At 45.0% G+C, this 27,950-nt stretch overlaps 1 protein-coding gene across 3 annotated transcripts in view; it reads right to left on the bottom strand.

The window, feature by feature from the left end:
- Nucleotides 1-13,733, bottom strand: part of PDE5A (phosphodiesterase 5A) — a 101,908-nt gene extending 88,175 nt beyond the window's left edge. Inside the window, exon 1 of one of the 3 annotated variants that reach the window (XM_056116936.1) lies at nucleotides 13,484-13,733. In XM_056116936.1, coding sequence (XP_055972911.1) covers nucleotides 13,484-13,596 — 113 coding nt within the window. In that variant the 5' untranslated portion in view covers nucleotides 13,597-13,733. Of the gene's footprint in view, nucleotides 1-12,099; nucleotides 12,426-12,878; nucleotides 13,001-13,483 lie in introns of those variants that run through there. The other 2 variants (XM_056116938.1, XM_056116937.1) reach the window with 2 other exon arrangements.
- Between the last annotated feature and the right edge of the window lie 14,217 nt (nucleotides 13,734-27,950).

Genomic DNA, 27,950 nt, shown 5'->3' with positions numbered 1-27,950 from the left:
CTGATTGTTGTGTGTGTGTGGGGGGAAATTCTAAACAATAATGGTGCATCTTTTGTCGAAATAATGAATGTAATCAATGTAGAGAAGAGTTAAGTAGAAATCATCTGCCTCACAGGCATTGGGAGGTGTGTGTGTGTGGGGTATATTAGGGTTCTTGGTGGTGAAAAATGAGTACTGATGAAGGGAAAGGTGTTTGATCATTGTATGACCGAGACTTAAACCTGAAAGCTTAGTAACTTTTCCCACAGGGCTGGAGCGATAGCACAGCGGTAGGGCGTTTGCCTTGCACGCAGCCAACATGGCCGACCTGAGTTCGATTCCTCCGCCCCTCTCGGAGAGCCCGGCAAGCTACCGAGAGTATCTCGCCCGCACTGCAGAGCCTGGCAAGCTCCCCGTGACGTATTCGATATGCCAAACACAGTAACAACAAAGTCTCCAATGGAGACGTTACTGGGCCCGCTCGAGCAAAATAAATATAAGAGAAAAAAAAAGAAACAATTTTCCCTTTTCCAATGCTTGGTTTGACTCAAGATGATATTATAGGAGAGAATGTAAAGTTTCTGTTCTAGTAATTTCCTACAAACAACTCACTTCTAAATGCTGAAGTATTAAAGGACATATTTAATCCAACACTGAGAAGACAGAGGGAGGCAAGTTCCTACATAGCACGTAAAAGATGATTAACAAACAACAACAAAAACACACACAGTGCTTGCATGCATGCAGCAAAAACTTTACTGTCTGTCAAAACAGAACTACTCATCACGTAATACCTTCAAATACATATTTAATATTCTAGGTGTCTTGTAAATGAAAGATATTTAAAATATACTATATAGGCTTTATACAGACTATTTCTTTACATCAAGACATAAAAAGAAACATTTACAAGAGCTTTGGATCCAGAGAGACTACTATACAGGGGTTAAGTTGACTTGGTGACTTGCTCTATACACAAAAAGCCCAACTCAATCCCTGATATCACAACTGTCGCTGAACATTCCCACCAGAAATGATCCCTGAACAGAGCCAGAAGCAAGCCCGGAGTACAGCTAGGGGTCACACACACACGTGCATACACACACACTTTATTGTACTCTTGCCTTAATTTCCGTCTTAAGGATAAAATTCTTTAAAAATATACTATTCCTAGGGTATGAGTTCTACTCCTCAAAGTATCACTGTTATGACTTAGTACACAATACAATATAATTTGAGATATGATTTTTCGGATTCTAAAATGATACATGGTAGGAACAGAGAGCTAGTACAGCACGTAGGGTGTTTGTCTTGAATGCTGTCAACCCAGGTTCAATTCCCGGCATCCCAGTTGTAGGCCAAAATCCAAAAACTAAATGAACAAAATAAAACGGTCTATGAAAAGTAAACCCACTAGGATACAACCTCCAGGCATATCATCTGCTAATGTGCTTGCTTATTACAAGAAACTTGGAGGAACTTGAACCTCTTCCTGAGGCCGATTCCTCTTTAACTCCTTGCTCTGTTTTGCCCCCATCACCATGGCAGATCAACTGGACAGCGTCCTGGGGAAGGTTCCCCAGTGAGAGATCAGGGCTTCTACGTCAGAAGTAATTCTTTCAAAGGATATGTTATGAAGAATGGCATCAACTTCCCTACGGTTAAGAAAAGGAAAGAAGGTGCTAGAAGGAGACAGCGCTCTCCAGGACAGTGTTTAACAAATGGCAATTTTTGTTTGTTTTTGTTTAGAGGCGACAAATGGTGGTGCTCCGGGCTGACTCCTGGCTCTATGCTCAGGGTTCACTCCTGGAGGGCTCAGGGGACCATATGGGGTGCTGGGATCAAACCCAGGTCAGGTGCGTGCAAGGCAAACACCCTACCCACCCTACTATGGCTCTGGTCCATCGTATGGCAACTATTACTCTTAAATTAGCCAAGCATTAAATAAGCAGTACATGTTTTTGAGAGCAATTGCTCTTGCAAAAATGAACAGAATTTACTCAATGGGTTTCTACTAAATTAGATGTTAATCACTGATGTCTCTTAGGCAGATTTAAAGAATTGCTTTCTCTACAGAAATTCTTCACAAGAGAAAAAGGATGCTTTTGCATTGGTATTTTCTCAAATCAGAACTGGAAAAAACAAAACAAATACAGATTCCCCTGTTCAAGAACTACACATAAGATAATTTTCTGCACTCTACATAAAAATTAGGACCTGAATATTCAGTTGAGAAAAATAAACGTAAGAACACAACTTTCTTCTCCATTACTACTAAGAAATGAACTAACTTTTCCCTCAAACAAGCAGATCTTGAGACCAAATTTTTATTTTTCACTTTAAAAAATTGGGGTGGCAAAAATATTGGGGTGGCATGAATAGTTGAGATAAGTACCAAAGAGTCTGCTCCATGGCTTGGAAACTGGCAGCACATACTGGGGGAAAAGGCAGCTCAGATAGAGAAGGGAACACCAAGTAAAAGATGTTTGGAGGATTCGCTCGGGATGCAAGATGCGTGCTGAAAGTAGACTATAGACTAAACAGGATGGCCACTCAATACCTCTATTGCAAACCACAATACCCTAAAGGAAAGAGAGAGCAAAAGGGAATGCCCTGCCACAGAGGTGGGGTGGGGTGGGGGGTGGGGGTAAGGCTACGGGGTTCATTGGTGGTGGAGAATGGGCACTGACGGAGGAATGGGTACTTGATTATTGTATAACTGAAACCCAAGCACTAAAGTTTGTAAGTCTACAACTGTACCTCATAGTGTTTCACTAATAAAAAACAAAGAAACAAACAAAACAAACAAAAAGGTCAGGGAATGACTTGTGCTTGGAGGGAAAAATAAATAAATAAATAAATAAATAAAAATTGGGGTGGGTGTTTTGGGGCCACATCCAGCTGTGCTCGTGGGCCATTCCTGGCTCTGTGCTCACTAATGGCCTCTGATGGTGCCATGGGGCCAGACGTGGTGCCGGGGATGGAACTGGAGTCTGCCACATAGGAGGCAAGAGCCCAAACAGAATTTTTTTTTTATCTTGGCAGTGCTGGGGGACCATATGCAATGACCAAGTTTGAGCCTAGGTTTGATTGGCTGAGTAAAAGGCTATACTTTCTCTGAGGCAGGATTATTTTTAGCATCAATATAAAAGAAAACTGTTAGCCAACAAATATGAGAAAATATGTAACTAAATATCAGCAATAAAAACCCTAGTACTATTTCATTAAAACTAAACTTCTACGCTGGAGAATAGTTCTAGCACTGACGGATAAAGCAAAACTTTAAACGCTTTGCAGCAGGTCTGGAGGGGAGAACTGGCCTGTTTTTATTCATACTCAAAGGGATTTATTTGAGGAAATCCTCTAAATAGTGAATTCCTGGGATTTGAGGGGGACCCTAGAGTAAGTCCCCTGAGAGCTAACATTTGGAGAAATGAGCAGGGTTGCTGTAAGAGTAAAAAGTTGCAGACCTCAGGTCACCCCACAAAAAAAAAAAAAGCATTTTCATGTTTTTACATCACTCTGAAAACATCATCCCTTTTTCTCTCTCTCCAGTGCTTTTTTTCTCCATCATTACATGAATTAATTAATTAATACCAGAACTACAAAGAGTACATCATTTCCTGTCTGGCAAGGGAAAGCTCATAACTTATGTGGAAATCTGCTTAAATTATCTGTAGGAAAAACATAAAAATAACTCATAAAATATTAGATCTCTCCCGGCTCCTTGGACTCTAGTTTCACAATTCGTTACATTGTTTGGGACTGAATTCACTACCCTATTTGAAAAATACCAGAAAAAAGGATTCAAACGGAGAAGCTGTTCTGTTCTCCTGGCAATAATCAAAATGCCTCAGAGCTGAAAAAGATATTTAAGCTCCTTTAGGAATTTCTCTACCTTGATTTCCCATTGTTTCCTACTTCCTATTTTAAGGTCAAGTCTAACCTGAGATGGTCAGGTTAGGGAAACTAGAGATAAGACTAGAAAAGGGGAGTGGGGAGTGGTCAGGAAGACCACCTCAATTACCTCCCCAGCGCACGTGCACGCACACACACACACACACACACACACACACACACACACACACAGAGTGTGCAAACTATTAGTACAAATTCATCTTAAAAGACATTTAAAGGTCACAAAATACTACACCATTGTTCTCATTTCCATTGACCAGAACTGCCAATGTTTGTGATTCTATTTAAGGCACTGTTGATTCTCTGGGTAAAGACAGTAAATAACTAAAAATCCTAAAAAGGATAAGGAAATAAGCATGATTTCTTTTACCAGTCCCAAGGATCCTCTGAGGGCAGTGCTGTGAGTTTCAGCTCAGAGCCTCTCACGTTCAGATGCCTTCTCTTGAAAGAAGGGGGTTCTAGGACTGGAGTTTACAGTTAATGTCCTATCTAGTATCCTTCACAAATCACAAATCACAAATCATCCTGTTATTCGTCGATGGCCTCGAGCAGGCCCCAGTAACGTCTCTTTCATCCTAGCCCTGAGATTATATTCAAGGCTCTTTAGGAGAATGAGACCCATCATTGTTACTGGTATTTGGCATATTTGGTAGGCCACGGGGAGTTTGCCAGACTCTGCCGTGTGGGCAGGCTACAATTTGGTAGCCTGCCAGTTTGTCCAAAGCAGGAGTGAGATAATAAGATGTCATAATAAGATGTCGCGCGGCCGCAAATGCGGATGCGTGGTTCCGGGAGCTGGTTTTTATAGTCTCTGAGTCTTGGCCGTTGATGGGATTACACAGCGCCAGGGGGCCAGTTGGTGGGTGTGACCCCCACCTACTGGAATTTGGAGGATCTGGGTGCAGGATGCTCGGCCCAAATCCGAGTAGGCTTGGAGATCTCGGCCCCGGAACCCGCGTGGCTTTGTCCCTCTGCCAGTACCTTCACATGAAGGTACTAGCACCCTTGGTCACTGAAAATAAGGGGCAAACGTAAAAGGTCTAGCCTGCGTTGTCCACCATCAGGGTGCTACTTTTGGAAAGATACATCCCTCTGTGTGGGGGTGCTCCTGGCCCAGAGATTTTAACCATCTTTCTTGCCACTAGCTGAACTGTCACTCACAACCAGAAAAGACTTTAGAGGAATAAGAATCACATGCAGAAGGCCGGGCGGGAGCGCTGGCCCACTGCACAAGCCCAGAGCTTTGTGCGGGGCGGGGGGCAGGGGGAGAGGGTATCCGGGGTCTGGAGCAGAGAACAAATGCAAGCTGCGCCGAAAGACATTTACTATTTCCAAGCTTTCTCCCACTTGGAAAACAAACCTCCCATACACTTACTGGGACCAAGAGAAATAAAATGTAGAACCGCTTCAGACGGTTAGTTTTACATTCCACCCCGGCCAAGAGTTCACGGCACTTGTTCATTCTGTCATCTTCTGTGCTTTCATAATCACATGGTCCGAAAAATGTTCCTGAAAGGAAAAGCTACTTATACACGAATAAAATAGAAACACTGGAACCCACACTATAAACACCTAAGTAGAGTTGTTCTACGGCTGGTGTGAGGGAAAGAGACTGACTGGATTGATCTTTTTCCAGTCAGACACAGGAGAAGTATACAGTCCCAAACAGCCATGTTTTAAACTATTTTGGACCACCTTCACCCCCCCTTAAGAAAATGCCTATTTTTATGTGTTTACAGTGATGACACTGAAAACCACACACAGACACACGTGGAAAATGTCTGCTTTCAATTTCTGGCAACCACCTTATCACCTAGCACGAACCTGCAATTTAAACACTCAGGTTTCTTTTCTTTTTTTTCTGGGATAAAGAGAAAATAAGACGCAGATCTCAGGCGCAACTCTGCCTTCCAACCCATGAGATTCAAACTCCGGGGGCTGCGTGCTCTGGAGCAGAACTCTCTTGACAGTTCCAAGAGACCCAGAGGAAGATGTGAGTCATCGGAGGACAGGGAGGCAGCTGACCTCCACCCGTCACTAGTCACTAACCCTGGGTGATTTAACGGCCACTGTCCCTTTGTATTTGGCTGCAGTTTTATCATCTGATTCGTAATGAACTCATTTATTTTGGTATTTGCTGTTGCATAAATGCCATTAACTATGATTAAATTATAGTAATTCTTAAGAATTTCATTTAAGTCACATTAAAATAAAGAAAACTCAACACTTAGATGTGACAGAAATCTGGAACTTCTAAGTGCACTCTCACCTTCTTCGGGGACCCACAGCATCCTCCCCTCCACTCTCCACCCGGTACCCAAGGGCCTAACACATCACTGGGCTATCTATGCCAACAAAGCAAACAGCACTGTTCTCCTAGATGCTGCCAGTGACCCAGAAGAGGTACATGACCCAGGCAAGATCAAAGTCATCATCAGAAGATGGATGTTGATAAAGAAATTTCTCTAACATCAAAAGTTTAACAAGGCTTAACCTGTAACATGTTAGTAATCTCTTATACTTAACTTCTCCAGGGTGAGTTACAACAATCTTTACACACTCTCTTCTAAGGAAATCTTTTTTGACTAATTTTACCCTATTATTCAGAACAAACAATAAAAGTAAATTATTTAGGGCCTGCTATTGGGGCACGCTTGGGTGATGGTTGGGAAAATTGGAAATAATGGTGGTGGGAAGGTGTAAAGGTGGTGGGATTGGTTTTGGAATACTGAATGTAATAAATTATTGTGAACGACTTTGTAAGAATAAAATTAAGCTTAGAAAAGTTTAAGAGATACATAACTTCCCAAGAAGAATCTTCAGGAAAGAGAAGAGGGAGAAGAAAGAGAACTATAAGTGACACTTAAAAGAGAAAGGGAAAAAAAATAAAACCTTTCCAGCACCTGACAAAAACACCTAGAATAAAACCAACACTGCACAGGGCCAAGAAGATGGATGGAGGAACAGACAGATGGAAGGAGAAAGAGATGAGCCGTCCGACAGATGTACAGAGTTAAGGACAAGATTAGATGGATAGACAGACAAGTAGAAAGCTGACAATATTATTTAATCAAGTGAATTTCATAGCCAAACCAATTCCCTATCATTACAATCACCCGGGTTCATTCTGTGTGAGTTCAGGTGGTTGGGTTGCTCTCACTGGTGACCAAATGCTCTCCAGTTCACATTCTGGAAAAAGGAAGATCTTGACTGGGGCTACAATACATAAGTTTTTCAAAATCCTGGCTTACCTGATCCCCTCCCGCCTTTAAGTTCATTGATTTTGTCTGTGTGCGCACTCTTATGCATGCATGTGCCTTAATTATCTAATCAGCTCAAATGATGAGGCACTTTTCTCTTATATAACCTCAGCACAGGAATTCATCAGAGAGTAATAATGATGGTTCTTATTTTTTTTATAATTATAGCTAGGGATCTGTCTTCCAAGTTTGCTAGAATAAAATTACTCAGAGAAGACAATTTGCAAACAGTTCATCGTACTTTACAAATCAGAATCAGAAGTCTTTAAGAATACAGGGGCTAATAGTGGCACCAAAGATTCTTTAAAAGAATGCTTACTCAACACTAAAAGCCAGAGAAATGTGTTTGGATTATTAGAGACTCTTAAAAGCTTTTTAGAACACTTATCATAATGACTCTTATGAACTTAACACTCAGTTTGCTTTATCTGCTTTAAACATTGGGTTGGCAATAACTATAATTCCTGAATGTTAGCAAAAATGAACACAGCACTTACATCACATGAAAAAATATATATTTCAAAACAAAATGAGAATACCAAGACAGCAAATAAGATTACAAAACTAAATAGCAAGTGAGTGACTCATGTGGAAAGACTTTCTTCATTGTTTTATTCCTAGGTATGCATGTAGATCATATGCACTTTTAACTGAGAAGCTGATAGGATAGTTATCTATGACCCAATCCACATCCATCCGCTGCAAAACCAGTGAACTGAAGCTACATCTGTCCTGTTAAATGAATTTCCTAGGAAGTTCTGCAAAGTCGGTTTGCATCTGCAAAGCTAGTCTGCATCCTAAATTCAGAAATTCGTCTGTAATCCGCCACTATCAATCAACTCAGTGATTTATTTAACTGCCCTCAGTCACTACTAAAGAGTTTTATGTGCAGAAGAGGCTTAGAATCCTCGCATTAGTTCTGAGAAAGAAAAACAAATCTGTTACAACCAAACAGATGTAGGTTAGAGAGATTATTTTCAGTTTAGCTTTTTCAATTGAATATAAGAAAATCCTTCCCTAGCAGTGTCTAAAATGCATTAGGGAGTTCAAGTAAAGTTCTAAATTCATTTGTGCTTTCAATATTAAGAAGGGAAGCATCTTAGTGAGACAGACACTACAATCGGGTAAGAGAGAAAGGACAAACTTTTTGCTATTTGAAAGGCAATTCAACATTCTTTTCCAGGAAATGATAATCAGAGTCCAGACTCCAACCATCGAGGAAGATTTAAGAAGAAAATTGGGGGTCCAGAGAACATAAGGGTTAAACACTTTTCTTGCCTGTGGCCAAAATAGGTTTGATCTCTGGTACCTCCTGGTCCCTGAGCACCACCATGCACAGACCCTGAGCACTGTCCAGGGAGGCACAAAAACCAAGGAGGGGGGAATGAATATTTGTTGCATAACTAAGGGCTGGAGCGATAGCACAGCGGGTAGGGCGTTCGCCTTACACGCGGCCAACATGGCCGACCCGAGTTTGATTCCTCCGCCCCTCTCGGAAAGCCCTACCGAGAGTATTCGATATGCCAGACACAGTAACAACAAAAGTCTCCAATGGAGACGTTACTGGGCCCGCTCGAGCAAATCGACGATCAACGGGAGGGCCTTTACCTTTACCTTTTACCTAACTAAATATTCAGAGCTAAGTGCCCATTTCAAGGTGCCAGAAACGTGGTCTATTGGTTAGTTCTATAGATTTTCAGATCACAGACTGAGGAACAAATATTTCCAGTCGACTGAAGTTGTATTAAATTATATTTTAGACTTATTTCAAGATATCTATCTATGACTAACTGCCATGGCATTATTTTTATATTTTTAGGAACCATGATCTTATCTTGCAGATTCCAAATTGAATTTGAATTAGACCCTTAATATCACTTATTAGGGCATAAGACACCTCATTTCAAGGGCTTAATTCCTCTACCAGAGAAGAAAACAGCTCATGTAAGTATTTTTTTCCCTTTTGGGTCACACCAGGCGATGCACAGGGGTTACCCCTGGCTCATGCACTCAGGAATCACTCCTGGCAGTGCTCAGGGACCATATGGGATGCTGGGAATTGAACCCGGGTTTGCCGCATGCAAGGCAAACACCCTACCTGCTGTGCTATTGTTCCAGCCCCTTTAAAGCACTAAAAATCAGGTTAGAGCTGGCTATATGGACCTAAGTTAGAAAGAATCTGAGGGGGGAAAGCCATTCTACTGCACCAAAATTGCCATCATAAAAATACTGTAAATAATATTAAAGTCAGACTGAGCCAATGCCCCTCAGTTTTCTTATCTTCAACTCTAAGCTAGCTTAACAAAATCTGCATAACAGCTCATTTGTCTGAAAATTCTGAGATGCCGATAATCCTATGTAGTTATGGAAACAACAGATGACAATATTTGTCTTATATCCACCAACTACTTTTTTATGCACAAATAAAGATATGACAGCTTTCACAGATGAGAAAAATACTAAGAAAGAAGAGGGAGAAAAAAAAGGAGAAAAGAGATTCTCCAAATGTAGGACCCCAAGACTGGCCACTGATTCAACACTGTGTCAAAGCATGAAAGAAAGTTTATCACAGGTGAGTATAAAACTTCTGTTTCTGGACTTTGGTCCAAACAGTCATAAACACTTGTCCTCACTTAGTATCCCTTGTTTTCCAGTTCATGACAAATATTCTTAAGCTCCTGCCTAATATAAAATGAAGCAATAAAAAGTCAATCATGTTAACCCTTCAACACTAAATGATCTAGAACATGAACCATAGTCCCAGGTCTCATTCGTAACTAATGAAAGGGGACATAATGCTACTGTGTCAGGAACCAGAGTTGCTGGGAAAGGTCTATTTGCTCAGAAAGGCATTCGAACCCTGCATTTCCATAGCATTCAGACCCCAGAGCTGTCAGAGATGGCGAAGGTGGGAATTTAATATTAACAGACTATGGTATCCGGCATGCATGCTCAAATTCCTGGGAATTGGTCATGATCAATAAAAGCATAGAAAGATCTGTCAGTGCTACGAACAAACGCTAGTTCTGAATGAGGTCCTTGCTTCAGCTTTTGATGGGTTAGAGCAAACAATGGACCAGAGGAGCATGATTGCTTTCAAGGTCAACCCAAACTTCCAAGTGTCTAACAATTTAGAAAGGCCAGAATGTTCATTCTTTCTATTCACTGACACTGAAGACAGGTCAACCCCGGAGGGCGCCGACAGAGAAGCAGGCATGAACGTCAAACAATAACAAATAAAGTACTGCAGAAAGTTCCCTGAGCAAGCCTGTATATACAGCACAGATGGCCGAGCTCAGTGAGTCTAAATTGATTTTGAATCTTGAAACACACCAATGCCTCTACAGTTTATTTCAAGGTTTCCCTGACCCTACACAGTATTCATTTTACATTTAGGAAGTGTAACAAAAAAGGCGAAGCAATGTGAGCGCAGGTTAAGAAAAGAATGTATGCTGTAAAGGTAAAAGATGTGCAGTAAGTTTTGAGCACAACCAAAACCCAACGCAATCACAGCAAGCTTCAGTCTGGCATTTTAATGACCCATTACTATCCAGGCCCTTATGGTCTTATTTTTAAGTCACCACCACATAATGTCATCTGTTCTAAACTCAGGCTAGAATACTGGTCTAATGAAACTCAGGTCATGTCCGCACTTTAAAACTCCTAAAACTGCCTGCATTACTCTTAGAAAATTCCTTACACTTTCGTTTTCTAACTTACACCCAACACCGACCCTTTTCTTAAGAAAATGCAAGGGTGTACATTCTCCTCTCTGTCTGTCTCTGTCTCTGTCTTTGTCTTTGTCTGTCTCTGTTTCTGTCTTTCTCTCTCTCTCACACAGACACAGACACACACACAGACACACACAAACACACACACAGAACACAAAGGTGCTCAACCTACTATCAACACCAACAGTAACTCAAAAAGCCAAACCCTCACTAGAAGAAAGTCTTAATTCTAAACTGATTTAAACTTTACAGTGAACAGTGCAGTTCTAAGAATAAGGATTTTAATCTTATGCTCTTTGGGAGAAAGAGTAAACATGAAAAGAAATGTGAGTTAAGGCTTTCCATGTATTCCCCAATAAAACAGGAGCACTTTGCCCCTGCTCAGGGACAGGCCTGAACGGTAAGAGTTCCTCTAAGCCTGACCTGTTAACAAACTGGCCCCACATCTCGTCCAAGATTTGAAGGGATAAGACAGACAAAAAAGGAAAAAAGACATTTACACTTTCTAGAGCTACTCACTCGCTCCCCCCACCCTTTCCAACTGTTAATAAACAGCCTTAAAAACAGCTTCAAAGACACCCCATCCAAATCAAAACACCCAAACATCCCCCAACACACACACTTCACAAGGGGTCGGTGGGCTGCCCACACCTCATTCTAAGAAGCGGAGGAGGGCAGCCGGATGGAAGGACGCAGGACGGATGGCCGGGGGGCCACTGGACAGGAGTGAACCTTCCTAAAACTGGGAGCCGCGGGAACCCCTCATTCTCCAAACAGCTGTATTTACTTCTTCACCCTAAACTTGCAGAAAAGTCCCCCTTCCAAAGGGATGGGAATTGAACTTTCATTTCAAGATCCTGCGGTCGGAAATGAGCATGCGGAGGCAGGTCAAGGCAGGGGTGAGGGTTTGTAAAGAAAGGCCGGGTAACTGCAGGGGAAGATAAAGCGGGTCCCCAAATCCCACCCCGAAAAAGACGAGAAATCCACAGCAACTCGGAACGTTCCTTCGAGGAGGGGAGAAATATCGGGGATCCCCTCCCAAAATAAGGTTTCCAGAAACACACCCACCCTCCCCACCAGCGCAAGTCATCCCCAAGAGTACCCGTGGGCCAGAGATGCCCAACAGTCTGTCCTCCAGCCGACCGCCCGCCCGTCGGGGAAAGGGGGAAAGTTGCAGGGGCGGGGGAAAGGGGGTGCCCAAGCAAGTCTACCTGGTTTTGTCTCCAAAGGGCAACATAGCAAACGTGCGACGTCCGGGGCGCGGGCCCTCGATGCCTGGACGTGCCGGGGGCGATGCGGTGCCCAGGTGAGTCGGGTGACTCGGAGCGGGTTCCCCTACGGCCCCCCGCCGGCCGCTGCCAGCTCGCCCCGAGCCGGGCCGCCCCCTGGCGGGGAGCGCCCCGCAGAGCCGCCGGCCGAGAAGCAGAGCCCGGCGCCCAGCCCCGCCGGCTCCTCCCGCATCGCCGCCACCGGCCCCCGGCTCCGTCTCTCCAACGGGGCGCGTCTGGGGAGCCCGGCCGCGCCCGCGGGAGCCGCTCCCCCGCTCGGCACCAACTCCTGGGCCCGGGCCAGGGGCAGCGGGGTTGGGGGTTTGGGGAAGCCGGCGGGGGTGGGGGGGGCGGTTGGCGGGGGGTGGGGGCAGCGCCTGCCAAGCACCTTCCGCTCCACCCTTCTCGTCCCCTGGCTGCAGCCTCGATCGCTCCCCGGCGCCCGGACCAGCGTTTCCCACGCGCAACCCAACCGCCCGCTGCGCGACTGCCTCCCAGAGATCAAGTCGGACCTCCCGGTCCTCCCCGCCCTCCCCAGGCCCTCCCGGGATCTTGGCTCCAGCCCAGGAGGCGCTCGGGACCGACCGGCCCAGCCCACCCCGCCCCGCCAAACCCCCGGAGACCGCCGGGCTTCGCGCCCTTTGTGCTCGCGCCCCGAAACCCCCTCTGGAAGCGTCTCCGCGGCAGGGGACAAAAGGGGACCGAAAGGCGACAGCACTCACTCGGGGAAGGTTCCGGCATGTTGCAGCCTTCGGGCTTCCCCGGGCTCTCGCCCCCTTCCCCGGCTTCCCCGCCCCGCCTGGGCCCGGGCGAGGGGGGCCGGGGGAGGAGCGGAGCAGCCGGCCCAGAGTTGGACTCGGTGCTTCCGGAGCCGCGGGGACCCGCACAGAAACGGCTCCCGCTTTCGGCCACGGAGACTTCGGGGCTGGGGGCTGCTCGGGAGGCTCGGGCGGGGGACTGCTCGGGCGGGAGGCTGGAACGGGGCTGCCGGGAGGCCCGTGCGTGCAAGCGGACAGCGATCAGTTTCCCGGGAATACCGGGAGCTTGGGGTTGCGCGGAGTGGGGGGCGGGGAGAGGGGCTCTGCAAGTATTTGAACTTTGTGCAAATTGGAGGGAATCCTGGGCTGACTTTGTGGGGTTTTGTAGCCCCCCCGGAGTGGAGTCGCCCGCGTTGTTTTAGCTGCACCCGCACCCTAGTTCCAAGGCAACGGGCCGGCCCACGCGGGCCGAGGGAACAACTCCTTAGGGGGCAGAGAGCAGCCCCCGGGCGCGCGGCGTGGACAGGGGACAGGGGACGGGGGTGGGGGTCGGGGGAGTGCCCTCTTACCTGGTGGCTTTCCTAACAAAGTACGAGAAGGTAAAGTCCGGGTGATCGTCCAGCCACGCTTCCACCGCGTCCGGGTCCCGCGGCGGCGCGCAGCCCGGCCCGGCGCGCTCCATGCCTGGAGCGGCGGCTCCCCGCGCGGGTGTCGGGGCCGAGCCGGGGTCCCTCCCTCGGAAGCGCGCGACCGGCCCGGGGACCCTCCCCCCGGCGCCTGGCTCCAGCTCCCCGCGGCTCTCCCGGCGGCGTCCCTGGGGCGACCAGGTGCGGCGGGCGGGGCCAAGCCGCCGCCCCGCGCCCTCCGCGGGGGTCCCGCCGCGCGCCTCTGCCCTGCGCCCCGAGTCCCGGGCGGCCGCGCGGTCCGGAAGCCGCGGGCGGTGGCCGCTGGGGTGCGCTATGCGCCCGGTCGGCACCGGGGAGCCAAGGTGAATGGGGGGCGTGGTGTGCCCGCGGCGCCCCGCTCAGAGGAGGCCAGGTCGGGCTCCCCGGGGCGGAGAGTGGGAAAGAAACGGGGAAGTGGGGGTAACCCATCCCAAGCTCGGGAGTGGGCGTGCACGGCGGTCGATCTCCCCAATATTCGATTGGACGCGGCGCCGCGGGCACATGGTGTCCCCGAGCCGGGGAGAACAATGAGGGGGACCCGCCTCACTTTCTTCCAGCCCTGCGCTTAGCTCTGGCCGAAGCCGGGAGCAACTTTTCTCGGAGCCCCCTCCACGAGGTGGGGTCCAAGTCCCCAAGCCTAGGCTGCACCCCGGGAAGGGAGCTGCGAAGTAGGGCCCACCCCGAGCGATTTTCCGGTTTAAGCGGGGTAATTTCCATTAAAACTACTCCTTGCTTTATGTTCGTATCAAAAAGAAATTTTTTTTAAATAATAATGCTATCAAAATTTTTGTTGCGGACTTGCATCAAATAACCCACCGTCCTCCATTTACAGTATGAAGTTAAAAAAAAAAAAAGAAAAAGAAAAAGAAAATATTCGCTCACTGTCCCCCACCCATATTCTCCCCTATTCCACCCCCACCCCCATATAATCAGGTTGACCGGAGGAGAGGCCAGCGCCAGCTCTGCCCAGGTGCAAAGCAGCGTGGCCTTTAGCCCAAGTTAAATCTGTCACGTATTTAAGTGGAATTAACACTGAGGCCCAAACCAGTATCCTTTTGTTCTATCTCCGTCGTGCTTTTGCAAAGGGAATTAGTGTTTTCCTCCATGCAGTCCCCATCTCCCTGTCCCACATTTGCACTCTTAATAAGCTATTTTGCAACGACCTAATTTTTTTTTTCTTGGCAGAATTAAAGCTGGAGTTGTATGTTTCTCAAAGTGTGAAGGACACCATTAGCGGTGATGTTCAGAAAGTGATGCAGCTGACATACTTTCAACAAACTCCTCTCAAAACATTCTTGGCAGGAATGTAAGACATTCGTCATGACTAAGAAACACATAATTGAATTGATAAAATAAGAATTTTCTAAAATGTTGCCTCCATTCCCCAAGCTGTCCTTTTACATTTAGTGGTGAACTTACATTTTATCCAGGAGGTTTTCAAACAGTCCTTTTTTTGAATCACCTGAGAGCTTTTAAAAGTCCTAATGTCTTTCTAATATTTCTAACAGGGTTGCAGTTGCATTAGAATTATCTCAGGGGGAAGGGGACCCCATCAGCTGATTTCAGATTGCTATTGGCATTGAGAAATGGCTGACCTAGCCTCATGTTTATTTCCAATGATATCCACCTGAAAGTTATAAATAACATGTTATAATATTCATTTAAAAACAAAACCCCAAAGAAGGTGATCTTTTGTAAATCAAGTTTCTGAAACTTTGTGGCATGTGAAGTAACCACAGATCAATGCAAAGTAAGCAAAGCAGTAACCTGAGATAATGTGTGATAAATTAGATTAGATTTTTAACTGGGAGTCATCTCCTAATTTGTTGTTAGCCATTACAGTGCCTGGGTTTTCTCCTGTGAAAATCTGGGCATTTTTCCTAACAATGGGGTCAATTATTTACTCCAAAGATGGAGTGAGGTTTTGGCTTGAATTGTTTGCACTCTTTGGAAACCTTCATTCTGTTGTTTTTTTTAAAGGCACTTACCAAATATCTATTATCTCTACTAACCCAAAAGAATTAAGTTAGCAGAAATCATGTAGTTTCCGAAAAATGTCCTGGGATTTAAAAAATAACCCAGGGATTCTTCAAGCGAGTCTTAGTTCTGTGTGGTGTTAGGATGGGTTGGAAGTTTCTGTCAAAGTCTTTAAAGGGGGTGGAAGGAAGGAGGGGGGATGTCACAAGGTCTTGGAGGATGTGAGGGTGGGGGTCTTTCAAGCTGTGAGAGTCTCCAGAAAACTGGGGCAAAACTTGTAACAATGCCTCTTGTTACTCAAAGGTTCTAAAAATAGTTTTTGAATTAACTTCACCCTGATATTTTCTTGTCTAGCTCCATGTTATTTGATCTTAATTTGTGCAAAATTATTTTATATTTTAACTTTTGGGGATGGACTACTCTATTTCAAATCGTATTTTGGTGGTGAGTTGAAAACTGAGTCATTAATAAGCATTACCAGGAAACAGTTCCCCCTAAAATGCTGTTTACAACAAATGTTCACCAACTATTTACAACAAATGTGCACCAACCTCACAGGAAACCCCAGAATATTCCCCTTGTAGTAGAATAAAACCAATAAAACCAAAACTTAAATAGAATTAACAAGGTCCTACATGACTTGGCTCTAACGGAACTTTAAAGGTGTTGGTCATAAGGAGAAAAAACAAAACCACAATTAAATTTCCTTCTCCTCAAAATAACAGAGATTAAGACATGCTTCTTACTATGTCTTCTTGTATGTTTTGTTTCTTTCCAAACAATATTTACATTCTTTTCTCCATTGCAGGCATTCTGGAATAGAAAAGAGATCACTAAAGGGTATACTAAAGAATTTAATTTCAATGAATTCACTAATTCAAAAAAAAAATCCTAGGTGGGGAAAATTTAGCCAAACTTTGACCATATTGAAATAAAATTCTATTAAAACAGAATTCAATAAAACATTTAATTTGATGTATAAAGAAATTCCTTCAAGGTAAACTTTAGGCTGATTAACAAAAAGGAGATATTGGGGACCAGGCTGGGCCATACCTCCAATGCTTTGTGCTAGTCCTGGCTTTGTGCTCAGGAGTGACCCCTAGTGGTGCTCAGGGGACCATATGGGGTGCTGGGGATGGAAGCCGGGTTGATCATATGGTGGGCAAATGCCTCAACCACTGTATTTTCCCTTAACATTTTGAAGGAAAACACCAATCTTATCCCATTTCTTTCATTAAACCAACAAACCCTGAAACCCAAACATGTCACATATATTAAATAATATCCCTCATGATCTGTTATACCTAATAACATTAACACACTGAATCTAGAAACCTTATATAGGTGTCACTGAGAACAATTTGCAGTGGAAATATATGGAAACAGTAAGAAAATTCCACAGTTTCACGGAGCTGTGAGCCAGGCAGTTCAAAAAAGAGCAACTATGTATGAGAAGCATTTATTTTTTTTTATTTTTTTATTTTTTTTATTTAATCATTTTTTTTATTAGTGAAACACCATGAAGTACATTTATAGACTTATAAATTTTTGTGCTTGGGTTTCAGTTATACAATGATCAAGTACCCATCCCTCCACCAGTGCCCATCCTCCCCCACCACGGGTCCTAGCATCCCTCCCACCCCACCCAACCCCCCCCCCCCCCCATCCCACCCTGCCGCTGTGGCAGGGCATTCCCCCTTGTTCTCTCTCTCTTCTTTTGGGTACTGTGTTTTGCCAGAGAGGTATTGAGTGTCAATCATGTTTGGTCTATAGACTACTTTTAGCATGTCTCTCCCACCCTGGGAGGGTCTTCACAACACCCTTTATTTGGTGCTCTCTTCTCTATTTGAGCTTCCTTTTCACCTAGCACATGTGGCTGGCCTTCAAGTCATGGAGCAAAATTCCTGGTACTAATCTCAGCCATTCCTGGGTGTTAGTCTCCCGTTTTGTTGCTTTATGTTCCCCAGATGAATGCAATCTTTCTGTGTCTATCCCACTCTTTCTGACTCATTTTGCTTAACATGATACTTTCCATGTAGTACCACTTGTATGTAAATTTCATAACTTCATCTTTTCTAACAGCTACATAGTACTCCATTGTGTAAATGTACCAAAGTTTCTTTAACCAGTCATCTGTTCTCGGGCACTCAGGTTTTTTCCAGATTCTGGCTATTGTAAAGAGTGCTGCAATGAACAAACAATTGCAGATGTCACTTCGACTATACCTTTTTGCCTCTCTGGGATATATTCCCAGGAGTGCTATAGCTGGGTCGAATGGGAGATCAAATTCTAATTTTTTGAGAATCATCCATACTGTTTTCCAAAAGGGTTGGACCAGCCTGCATTCCCACCAGCAGTGAAGGAGGGTCCCTTTCTCGCCACATCCGCGCCAGCACCTGTTGCTTTTGTTCTTGTGGATGTGGGCCAGTCTCTGTGGTGTGAAATGATATCTCATTGTTGTTTTGATCTGCATCTCTCTGATGATTAGTGATGTAGAGCATTTTCTCATGTGCCTTTTTGCCATTCGGATTTCTTCTTTGCAAAAGTTTTTGTTCATTTCCTCACCCCATTTTTTGATGGGGTTGGGTGATTTCTTCTTGTGTAGTTTAACCAGTACCTTGTATATCCTTGATATCAACCCCTTGTCGGATGTGTATTTGGTGAATATTCTTTCCCATTCTGTAGGCTGTCTTTGTATTTTGGTCACTGTTTCTTTTGAGGTGCAGAAGCTTCTTAGTTTAAGATAGTCCCATTTGTCTATCTCTGTTTTCACTTGCTTGGCCAGTGGCGTGACATCTTTGAAGATACCACTAACTTCAGTATCGTGGAGAGTTTTGCCAACTTTGTCTTCAATAAACATTATGGATTCCGGTCTGATGTTGAGGTCATAAATCCATTTCGATCTTACTTTTGTGCATGGCGTTAGGCAGAGATCTGAGCCCACTTTTTTGCATGTAGCCGTCCAGTTTTGCCAGCACAATTTATTAAAGAGGCTTTCCCTGCTCCATTTCACTTTTCTTGCCCCCTTATCGAAGATTAGATGATTATATGTTTGGGAGGAGATGTCAGTATATTCAACTCTGTTTTCCATTGGTCTGCAACTCTGCCTTTGTTCCAGTACCATGCTGTTTTGATTATTACTGCTTTGTAGTAGAGCTTGAAGTTAGGTAGGTTGATTCCTCCCATTTTCTTTTTCCCAAGAATTGCTTTAGCTATTCGTGGGGGCTTATTGTTCCATATAAATTTCAGGAGTGTTTGCTCCATTTCTTTGAAGAATGTCGTGGGTATCCTTATAGGGATTGCATTGAATTTGTACAGTGCCTTGGGAAGTATTGCCATTTTGACAATGTTGATTCTCCCCATCCATGAACAGGGGATATTTTTCCATTTCCTCGTGTCCTCTTTTTTTTCCTGAAGTAGCATTTTGTAGTTTTCTTTGTACAGATCCTTTACTTCCTTAGTTAAGGCGATTCCTAGGTACTTGATTGTCTGGGGCACAATTGTGAATGGAATTGTTTTCTTCATGTCACTTTCTTCTCTTTCACTATTTGCATATAGGAAAGCCATGGATTTTTGGGTATTGATTTTATAGCCTGCCACTTTACTATACAAGCCTATTGTTTCTAGGAGTTTCTTGGTAGAGGTTTTAGGGTTCTCTAAGTATAGTATCATGTCATCTGCGAATAGTGAGAGCTTAATTTCTTCTTTCCCTATCTGGATGCCCTTAATATCTTTTTCTTGCCTAATCGCTATTGCAAGTACTTCCAGTACTATATTGAACAGCAGTGGAGAGAGTGGGCATCCTTGTCTCATCCCTGACCTTAGGGGGAAGGCTCTCAGTTTTTCCCCATTGAGGATGATGTTTGCTGTAGGTTTGTGGTAGATGGCTTTAACTATATTGAGGAAAGTCCCCCCTATCCCCATTTTGGCAAGGGTTTTCATCATGAATGGGTGCTGGATCTTGTCAAATGCTTTCTCTGCATCTATTGATATGATAATATGATTTTTATCTTTTCTTTTGTTGATATGATGGATTATGTAAGCATTTATTTTTAAGAATAGAATTTTTTTGTTTGTTTTTGAAATTCCGAAAAAATTTTTTTTAAACACCATGAGGTACAGTTGTAGATTTGCAATTTTTTGTGCTTGGATTTAGATTATACAATGATAAAATACCCATCCCTCCACCTGTGCCCATTTCCCACCACCATGGATAATATCCCTCCCACCCCCATCCCTCCCATCCCACCCTGCCTTGGTGACAGGGCGATCCCTTGTGTATGAGAAGCATTTTTAAGTCACAATCTCACAAATAAAGAAAAGCTGAATAGATAATAGACCATGACTGTGATTTGTTCTAAAATGTTATCATTGGTTTATCGTTCAGAACACGTTTGTAGGTTTTTTTTTTATCATTGACAGTAGAATTCACTTCTTATTTGTTTCTCATTCAGAATAACTATATCTATAAAATATCTGTATTTTAAACTATAAAAAAATCTCTATTTTTTCCTGGATCTTTTTGTTGTTATTATTTTGTTGTAGGGGGCACACTCAGAAACCCAGGGCACTCTTGACTCTGAGCTCAGAGATCCTTCCTGGGGTTACCAGGGAACCATATGTGGTTCCAAGGATTAAACCTGGTCTGATATGTGCAAGGAAAGCACCTTAATCCCTTAATCTCTGGCCCTCGTTCAATATACTTTGAATCCAATTTATGTTCTACTCCCTATGCTTTAGATGTCCAACAAAAAGCCCAGACCCGTGACCTGTGATCCTCCTGGCAGTGTTAGAGTCTGAACAGTAACATCTCGGACTGTGACCCTATTTGGAGATGGGGCATAGAAAGATATCTGATGGACGTGAAATCATATGGGTGACCCACATTCAACCTGCTGGATGTTCATGCTACACACACACACACACACACACACACACACAAAAGGTTATCTCTGTGTCAAGAAGCAATGAGGGATCCTTTCTTGACCTGGAATTTTTACTAGCCATGAGTACTGTGAGAAAGAGAAAAACAAATTCTGTTCCTTAAGTCACCAACTGATGGTACTTCATTATTTGCAGATGTACTAAACTAATCCCATGGCGGCACGAATGTCACAGAACTTAGGCAAGAAACTCTAAAGCACACACTAAAAATCTAAAACATTCCTGGAAGAAATGTTCACAGACCCTAAATAAATGGACAGATCTTCTGACTACAAAGTACTCAGTTCTGTCAGCAAACTGAGTGACCTCAGAGGGGTGAGTGCCTCAGGAGGTCTCAGTGACACCGGAAACCAGCCAGGAGCTTGAAGAACCCTTGTGACCTGCTCCTTAGAAGCTTTCCTCACAATTGACAACTTCATGCCACAATCCATAACCACAGTATGTTTTTTAAAATCCATTTTTAAAATCCCTCCCAGCAGGTTCACATCATTTTATATGTATTTTATATGTGCCTGTCACTCAGAGGTACTGCATAGAAGAATGACATTCTAGTAGCTCCCTGTCCACCGAGCACTAGATTCTGAATACATCCTCTACTTTGAAAAGAAACTGGGAGTCTTTAAAGAAAATAGTCCAGGTCAGGGACAGGAAAAATATAAGAAGGCACTCAGAGAAAATCTTGTGTAGGCAGAAAATAAGAAAGATGTAAAAATGATGGCAACAATTCAGAAGAATGTAGTGTCCGCTTGGGGATGGCTTCCAAGGAGAAATCAAGAGCAAACATCAAACCTTAATCCTCTGATTGAACTGTAAGCAGTAGTGATCCATACTAACATAAAGAGATAAGTAAAATTTTAAAAAAAGATGACAAGGGAAGATTCCTTATAGTGAAATACTGATTAGGAAAAATCCAGGACTCATGTAGTCAGAAATCTTTAAGATAAATCAGTGAGAGTTTGCTAATGAGTGGGATATATATTTGATCTCAAAGTATCTCTTCACAAGTTACTTCTTAGGTACCAAGAGAGAGTAATAGCTCACAATGCAAAGACCTTGAAAGCTACTATTCTAACTCAGTATTTCTGATTTAATATTTTTACTCTGGAACAAACCAGCTGTATACACCTTTTAATAGGATGGGTGGATTAAAAACCATGCAACATCCCTTCTGCGTCATTCCTGCCCCAAACCCAGATTTTATTGTGCGGATTAGGCTGAGGGATTTTTCACACAGGCACATCCAGACTGAGAGGCTCTCTGAGAAATAACTGCCCTGTAAGCTCTTCAAAGAAGTTCATGGGCAAAAAAAGAACAAAGACGACAGAAGTGCTGTCTATTTGTTGCTCTGTCCCGGTATCATCACAGTCTTACTGACCAAAGTAACACCATTCATCAGTCTTTATTTCCCATGGGGTCAGGGGTCCAGTGTTGGCTGAACTAGGTTCTCTGTTCAGGGGGTTCCAGAGCCATCAAAGTAGGGGTCGGAGCTGTAAAATCTGCTAAGGCACAAATGAAAGAAAATTTTCTGCTCCTGTGCCAGCCGTTGGCAGAATTCAGCTCCTTACCAAAGCAGAATGGGAGAAAATTTCTCCTTGTTTCCTGCTGGGCACGGGCTGGTGGCTGGAATCCTTCCTTTTTTCTAGAAGTCAGCTTGAATTCCATATCATGAGGACGTTCCCCATCCCAGCCACACACTTCTTCAGAGAGAGCAAAGAAGAGAAAGACTCCAGCAGGAGTATAAACTAGCTCATGTCACATCATCACTGACATCCAACCCCTCTGTCAGGTCATTAATGACCAGTCAGTCAGGGAGCTGCCTTCACACAAGGGCAGGGGTTGCCTCCCATCATGGAGATGGAGATCTGGGAGTCCACCCCCAAGAATCCATCAAGAATAATTGCCACGGTGTAATGAGGAGCCATGATTAGGACATAATGTGTAGTCAGGAGCTGTGGGTTGGTGCAATTCAGAGACATGTGCAAGTCTTGGAGTATTTGGGTGCTTTTTTTCCTGTGCAAGTGCAAGTCTTGGAGTAGTTGGGCTTTTTTCCCTGTGTGCCGTCTCAGAGGAAATCAGCTGTCCATCTCTGAGGGGAGTACTCTTTCATTAGTCTCATCAGAATCCCAAGATCAGCCTTTTCTTTCAGGGACTCTAGGTCATTGTGAAGCTGCCACTTTCTGCCATTTGGCACTGGGTGACATGAGGCACAGCAGGGCTCAGCCTAATGCTGTCAGTGCTCAGATTTAAATCAGATCAGAAATCTCCATTCCAAAGGCAGAGCCAACTGACTAATGAGATCAACCACCACCACCAAAGCGGGCGAGCACGAAACGCTGCCAAACGGGACACAGCACTTTCTTTTCCAAATCAAATGCAGGGTTTTCAACCCCCATCTGCACTTCAACCAAGACTTCAGTTTGACATCCAAGAGCTGATCCATCTAAAATGAGGATCCAGGGGCAGGGGCAGGGGTCAGCAACTGGGTTATATCCACAGCGGGGCTGGAGGGCCTGGAGACACACACGAGCCACACTTTCCTGACAAAGCGACGTGAGACACATGAAATTCAGGAGGGAAAAGAATTCTGGAATGTTTCCCTAGAGACTCTTACAGACATGAGGGGCAATCATGTGGTGGGAAGGCTTTGGAGTCCTGGCCTACAGAACACGCATCTCAGGAGCTGGGGCTGCGCCCTGCCCCTTCACTCACACATGGAGCCATGTTAAATGAGGAACTGTGTGGTTTTCATGGAGAAGTAACAGGAGCTGCTCACAGATGCAACAGCTCCCATGAAACATTCATCCCCAGGACAGGAGTCTGTGCTACACTCCCCACACTTCCACCGTCCCTTCTCCCAAGGAAGAGACTCCATTCTCCAGAGGTAACACCCCGTGCTCATCAGGATGACTAAAAATATACTAATTAGTTGAGAGGGAAAAAAAAAGCAAGGAGTGAGATGCTTTTCAGTCACCGTCATCCAGATGTGACACACTTAACCAAGAGCCCATCTCAAAGTAGGTCATTTAAAACAAACTCCTCCAAGGTAGTAGGAACAAAAATGAGAGCTTTTGTGTGTATTTTTGTAAAAAAAAAATCTGAAGGAACTGCTTTATTGATGTTGGGATTCCCAGGCTGTAGAATCACTTGCTTTACCTTTGTAAGTCATAAGGTAAGGTAAAGGTAAGGTAAAGGCCCTCCCGTTGATCGTCGATTTGCTCGAGCGGGCCCAGTAACGTCTCCATTGGAGACTTTGTTGTTACTGTGTCTGGCATATCGAGCGGGCCCAGTAACGTCTCCATTGGAGACTTTGTTGTTACTGTGTCTGGCATATCGAATACTCTCGGTAGCTTGCCGGGCTCTCTGAGAGGGGCGGAGGAATCGAACTCGGTTCGGCCATGTTGGCCGCTTGTAAGGCGAACGCCCTACCCGCTGTGCTATCGCTCCAGCCTTTGTAAGTCATAAAAAAAAAATTCCAGTTGATCCCCAAAGCCTCCTTTTTAAAAAAAATCTCAGTTGACTTCACTGACACCATTGTGGTCTGCCTCATCCCAAATATGGAAGGAATATGAGATTTAATTTTTGTGCCACAGGGGAATAAAAGAATCCCCCTCACAGGAAATCACTCTTCACTTAGGAGGAGCCTTTGGGTTAACATCTGTGAACCAATTCTTTTTTCTATCAATGTTTTACAAAGTAATCAAACAGACTTGGGAACAAACCCCATCCTCTCCCCAAACCCACAAAATTAGATATAGTATAAATTGTGCATATCATTGTGCCATAATTTCACTCAAATTGGATCCATATTACTAAAAACTAAAAAGCACCAAAAATAAACAAGGGTTGTATGAGGGTCAAAATTAAGCTAAAAGTTCCTTCTTTGTAGTGATTCTATTTTCCCCAGCCTTCTCTCATAGGAAAATGAACAGCATAGTGGAAGGGAATGACTTGCAGTCATCCCAATCGAGAAGTTTCAGGCTGAGATTTCCAGCTCTGCTGACAGCAAATGTTGTCTTTACAGGACAGCAGTTCCAAGAAGGGCAATCAATAAATCAATAGGAAAAAGGAGCTTCATCCACAGAACGGGCTTCGAATCCCTCCAGTTCATTTGTTTTCACTCTGCTCTGTGAAATTACCGGGGTGGGACCCGAGAGAGAAACAAGGATGGCAGGAGAAACACCTAACTCTGGCAGGAAAGGGAAGGAAGACTCTCACCAACCTTTTAGAGCTCTGGATGCAAAAGACCAAAACCAACCAAACAAACAAACAAAACTCCAAAAACAGACAAACAAAAAATGTCATTTAGCAGGATTCAGTTTAATACTAGAATCCATGCAAGTGACTGTCTCGGCGCCAGCTGGCTCAGCAGGCTGTGTTTTGTATAAGCTGTGCTGCCATCTTGAAGCGTTCCTCTTGTGGATTCATTCAGACTCTGTGTTAGTCTTTTTTGCATCTCTTCAGCAATTAACAATACTTTGGCTTCCTTGTTTTACCCTGAGAGTGGATTTTAAATATATGTGCATATTTGCATTGTATGTACACAAAGGGTGTTAAGATGCTTGCCTTGCACACAAACAACGCTGGTTTGCTCCCCGGCACATCAGCTGAACCCCTGAGCATTTCCAGGGTGAGTCCAGCACACAGGAGCCAGGAGTACACCTGAGCACTACCAGGTATGGCTTCAATGCCCCCCAATACATGTGTTTATCGAAAGTAACATGGGAAATGGTTTTAAAGTAACGAGACTATTTTTTGTTCCCTAGAGCGATAGTTTGTGTTATCCTTTTCACTTACCAGCTCTGTGAGCGGAGGCCATTAACTCAACCTCCTCGGGCCTCAGTTTCCCTGAAACAGAACCAACGATATCCCAGGTGTTATGGCTTTGGGCCACACCGGGCGGTGCTCAGAGGCTGTTCCTAGCACATGTTTGTAGGTAACTATTAAATGACCTAATGGATGTACAGTAGGTGCTAACCCACAGCAAAACTCCACCTTTCTTACCCAGAGACTCCTAGGTTCACCACATGAAGAGACTTTAGTTTCTCCCTGTCAAACTCATCCATCTAGTCACTGCCCATCGTTTACAATTGACTCCAAGTCTGTCCTCTGAAGTCAGCACCCCCTCTGCCTAATCTCCACTGTGACTCTTCATCACAGTCCTGACCTTACATCGTGATGTTTCGAAAGAAGGTCGAAATATCGCCCTGCAGATATGCAGCAGGTAAGCGGAAGCTGAATGCGGATGTCTGTACTTCACTGATCTTGGCTGGAGAAGGTATTCACTGATCGCCAAGACAGACACAAGAGCATGATTCACAATGCCTTCCCTGGGGACCCCCCCCTCCTGGCCCCTCACTGAAAGACCCCTTTTAAAAAAACAACAACCAACAAGCTGAAACTCGGGTATTGTCCGGTGGCCCCCAACACGGCTGCAGGCCTGGTGAGCTGAGCACTGCCCGAGTGGAATCTCATTCTCTGCTGCCCTTCTCCTGCCCTGGCTCAAGTGATGAGCTTCATCAACTGATCACACTGCATAGGGTACTCGGGGCTGCTGGCTGAGGCACATGACCCTAGGACTCCTGGAGAGAGCGAGTATATGAGAGAAGAGAGAGATAGAGGGAAAGAGGGAAAGAGAGAGGGAGAGAGAGAGGAGAGAAAAAGAGAGAGAGGGAAAGAAAGGGGAGAGAGAGAGAGGAAGAGAGGGAGAGAGGAGGTGGAGGGAGAGAGAGAGAGAGAGAAAGAGAGAGAGAAAGAGTGGTTCTCAGCTGTTCCTGACTCCCAGGCAGACCCATGAGTGATCATTGGAAGGTGGTACAGGCCAGCGGCTTTACCGTGAATAAGAACCAGGAATCCAGAAACAGCAGATGGGAGTCTCCCCACCCCCAGTGCCCTGTTTTGTGGCTTCTCCATTGGGCCAAGAACTCCTGGCTGAGCACGAGGAAGCAAAAGTGACCTCTCTTCACTGAGCAAAGCCCAAATTCCAGACCCACAAAATCAGGAGGCATAACGCAGGGTGACTCTTTGGACCTGATAAGTTTGGGGCAATTCTCTCCACAACAATCAATAACCTACCACCTGGTTATCGATCCTGGCTGATCCCTTTGCCAGAGGCTTTTGAAGTCGTACTGTCATTTGTGGGTATCCACATTTTCGAGAGTCCTGTCATGAAATATCCTTCTGAGAACATCATCTGTTTCCTGTCAGGAATCTTGGCTCCCATATCAGCAGGATGTACATGTCTCAGGACTTACTAAAGGACGGCAGGAAAGGCTGCTGCTTCCTCTGGAAACCACATAAAACTTTCCTCAGGCCACACAGTATGTGATGGATTTGTGTTCACATCTGTATCAGGGCATTCTGGGGGCCCTGTGTATAAGGTGCTTCAGAATATTCTAGAGGAGAATCAGCTTCTTCAAAGGCCACCTCTAAGGTGCTCAGGCTCCATCGAGTCTTACCTGTTGTTTGGCTTTGTTAGGGAAGAGAAAGGTCATTTTCTGCCCCCACCCCACCTGGGTTATTTTACTTCACACACTTAGTGTCACCCTTTCCAGATGCCAGATAGACTTTGAAGAACTTGGTAAATAATAATTCCCTTTCCTCCTCCCAACCGTCTCCACCAATGCACCAGTAGGGGCGCACTGGGCAGATGAAGGAGATGAGATGTGGCCCCAACACCCAGCTGGCCCTACTGCTCCCAGCAGATAAATGTGCCACAGAGGGTACAAGTTTCCGCACTTCATTTCTCTGAGGGTTTGCCAAAAAGGGGGGTAGAGGACAGAAGTGTTGAGTACCACCCCGCTGGCAGGCTACGCTAAGGAGGCTCAGGATCTTACAGGTGTCCATGTGATGGAGACAGAGAGGACGCACCTCAGATGGTGGTTCAAGAGAGAACCAGGTGGTGGTTCCTCATGGCTGGGTTTACTCCAAGAGTAACAGCTGAAGACAGCCTGTCCTCAGGTTGTGGTTTTCTGATCAGAGATGTCCAGGGGAGGTCTGTAGGGGCTGGTGAGGCAGGTGGGCCTGGAGGAGGCTGGGTGGTTCCAAGTGGGCTGCAGCCTCACGCCCTGCTCGGTGATCCCATCCTAGTCTCAGCCCCCTACCCACACCCCCTCTCTGTTTCTAGGAGTGCTCAGAGGACACGCCACCCACAAAGTGAAATTGGGGTTGCCTGTGGGGGTCTGTGTGGTTAATTTGGGGCCCCTGGCTGGGGTTATTATTTAAGTATTCAGTCAGGATTTCTGAAGAGAAGAAAATGGAAGCACAAAGGGGAGTCGGGTATTGAAGTGTGTGTGTGTGTGTGTGTGTGTGTGTGTGTGTGTGTGTGTATGGCAAGGGGCCAAGCACTGAAAGAAACCAGAACATAAGGGATTTGGTGGAATGCTGGGCATCACACAGCACAAGGCCATCACCTCTTCCAGGCCTGACAGAGTGAAGAAAGCGAGACTACAGA

This window comes from Sorex fumeus, unplaced genomic scaffold, assembly GCF_029834395.1.
Source record: "Sorex fumeus unplaced genomic scaffold, SorFum_2.1 ptg000033l, whole genome shotgun sequence".
Taxonomy (NCBI): Eukaryota; Metazoa; Chordata; class Mammalia; order Eulipotyphla; family Soricidae; genus Sorex; species Sorex fumeus.
Note: the sequence above shows the minus strand (reverse complement) of the source record. Positions and strands in the feature narration are given on the sequence as shown.